Genomic DNA, 1,956 nt, shown 5'->3' on the forward strand with positions numbered 1-1,956 from the left:
ATAAAGTCATAAAACGAAAATAACTAATAGATTTGTTACTGGTTTGATTTAGAAAGTGGCTTGTGCACAATCAAATATGACCAGTTCGTGATTTTTAACATTTAAAAAATTTATTTGCTTATAATTTTTAGATGAAACATGGAAGAAAGTTTGTTTATTCATATCTATTACCAAAATATTCACCTAAAATCAGCAATCACTTAGCTAATAATAACTAATGTGTCCCAAATGAATGCTGTAGTTAAATCACTGTCAATAATTATTTCATCACACTTCTACACTCCCAGCACATAAACATTTAAGGGTAAACTTGCACTTCATTCTACTTTGCATGTATTTTAAGAAACGGTACAGTTCTCACATAAGGTAATAATTTAGTACCAAGTTCAGAATGTAAATACACTGGAAAATTTGAGTATAAATGACAATATATACATCATTTGACAACAATCTCCAAAGTTAGAACAACTGTCAAATGTATAAAATATACAATATAAAATAAAACAGTGGACATGTTATATGTAAAACAATGTGAAAACACCTATTCAGGATATTTTATCAGACATGAGATCTATGGCTCACTCCAGTCAGCATGTTTCTGTACTTTGCAATCTGTACCTTAACATATACCTATAACCTTGCTTATCGTTTTTAAAGTAGAAACACCTTCTAAAATATCCCTTCTTGAATTAGATGTATAACTTCAACAGCATATTCATGAAACCCATACTTAGTTCCTTCTTCAAGTTAATTTCGAAAATTCCTTAAACATAACAAAAAATAAAAATAAAGCATATTATTTTCCTTGAAGTGACAAATCAACATCCACAATCTGAGTGCACTACTTTAATCTATACATATTCCCTCTATGTATTGATGCAAAATATCCTCTCTAAACAAACCTTCTTATATAAGATAACATCCACAGTGGTCAGAACAAGTGATTTTTCTTTTCATAATTCTAGACACAATAATCAATTTTGAAAATACTTTTTGCACTCTCTCTAAAGGCAGCAAAATGGAAACTCTATATCTTCCACACTCAGTAGAGAAAACATACTCACCTACCACGACCAAGCAAAAGACAGATTCCCAATCATCTACAGAGCCACAACGATAACATCCTCTGAACTCTATATAGCAAGAACTATTATTCTCTCATGCAGTGTTGTTATCAGTGGTATGTGGCCTGTTTGGAAGACAGTAGCTAGAGCTGCTGGAGAGAAATAGCTTGAAGTGAAGAGAAAACTTGGCTTTCCTAACTTAATAGCTCTGCTGTAAAGTTGTGCAACAGTGGTTCAAAGTTCTTGCCTAGCGCCCTATCACAATAATAAGTTACAGTTATGGTTATAACAGGCAACTATCTCTGTAATAATAATGTTCCTTAGGTACATCATCAATTACTGTTCTTGAATTGACTTATTTCTCCGCAATACAATATACCCATCTTTATTTTCTAATATAATGACAAAGAGTGAAATAAAGACTTTTTGAAAGATCTAAACTTTTATGCCTTGCAAACTGTACATAAGGAAACCAAAAGTAGTACTCTTCACACATGCATGGAAACCTATAATATCAATAGTTAAAGAAATTATTTTGTAATGCAAGGCGGTGATCAGAGGGTAAGATCTTCCAGTTCCTTCAAGAGCTTATCTTCTGTGGCTATTTTCGATAGCTGATTGATCTCTAACGTCTTTCCGCTCTTTTGGTCTGCCTTTAGTTTGGCAATGGCATCAAGTTTCTGGAAAAATGAAAGGAGATAATCAGAATGTGGTTGTAAGCTGTCATAACATATTCTTTTAACAGGCATTTTTGACTATGAGCATCTTCTAAACTATATATGCTAAATATAACAACAAAATAAGGTTTAACACTTATTAAAAAAAACAAGAGTAAGCAATACTGAGCAAAACAATTTTTTTTTAAATAAGTAATAAATTCATATGAAGTGTC

At 31.6% G+C, this 1,956-nt stretch overlaps 1 protein-coding gene across 1 annotated transcript in view; it reads right to left on the reverse strand.

Moving 5' to 3' along the window:
- Positions 1-316: 316 nt before the first annotated feature.
- Positions 317-1,956, reverse strand: part of LOC119581922 (eukaryotic translation initiation factor 2A-like) — an 11,853-nt gene continuing 10,213 nt past the window's right edge. The window contains exon 13 of the mRNA XM_037930094.1: positions 317-1,744. Within this exon, the coding sequence (XP_037786022.1) occupies positions 1,619-1,744 (126 nt within the window). The 3' untranslated portion in view covers positions 317-1,618. The remainder of the gene's footprint in view (positions 1,745-1,956) is intronic.

This window comes from Penaeus monodon, chromosome 15, assembly GCF_015228065.2.
Source record: "Penaeus monodon isolate SGIC_2016 chromosome 15, NSTDA_Pmon_1, whole genome shotgun sequence".
NCBI lineage: Eukaryota > Metazoa > Arthropoda > Malacostraca > Decapoda > Penaeidae > Penaeus > Penaeus monodon.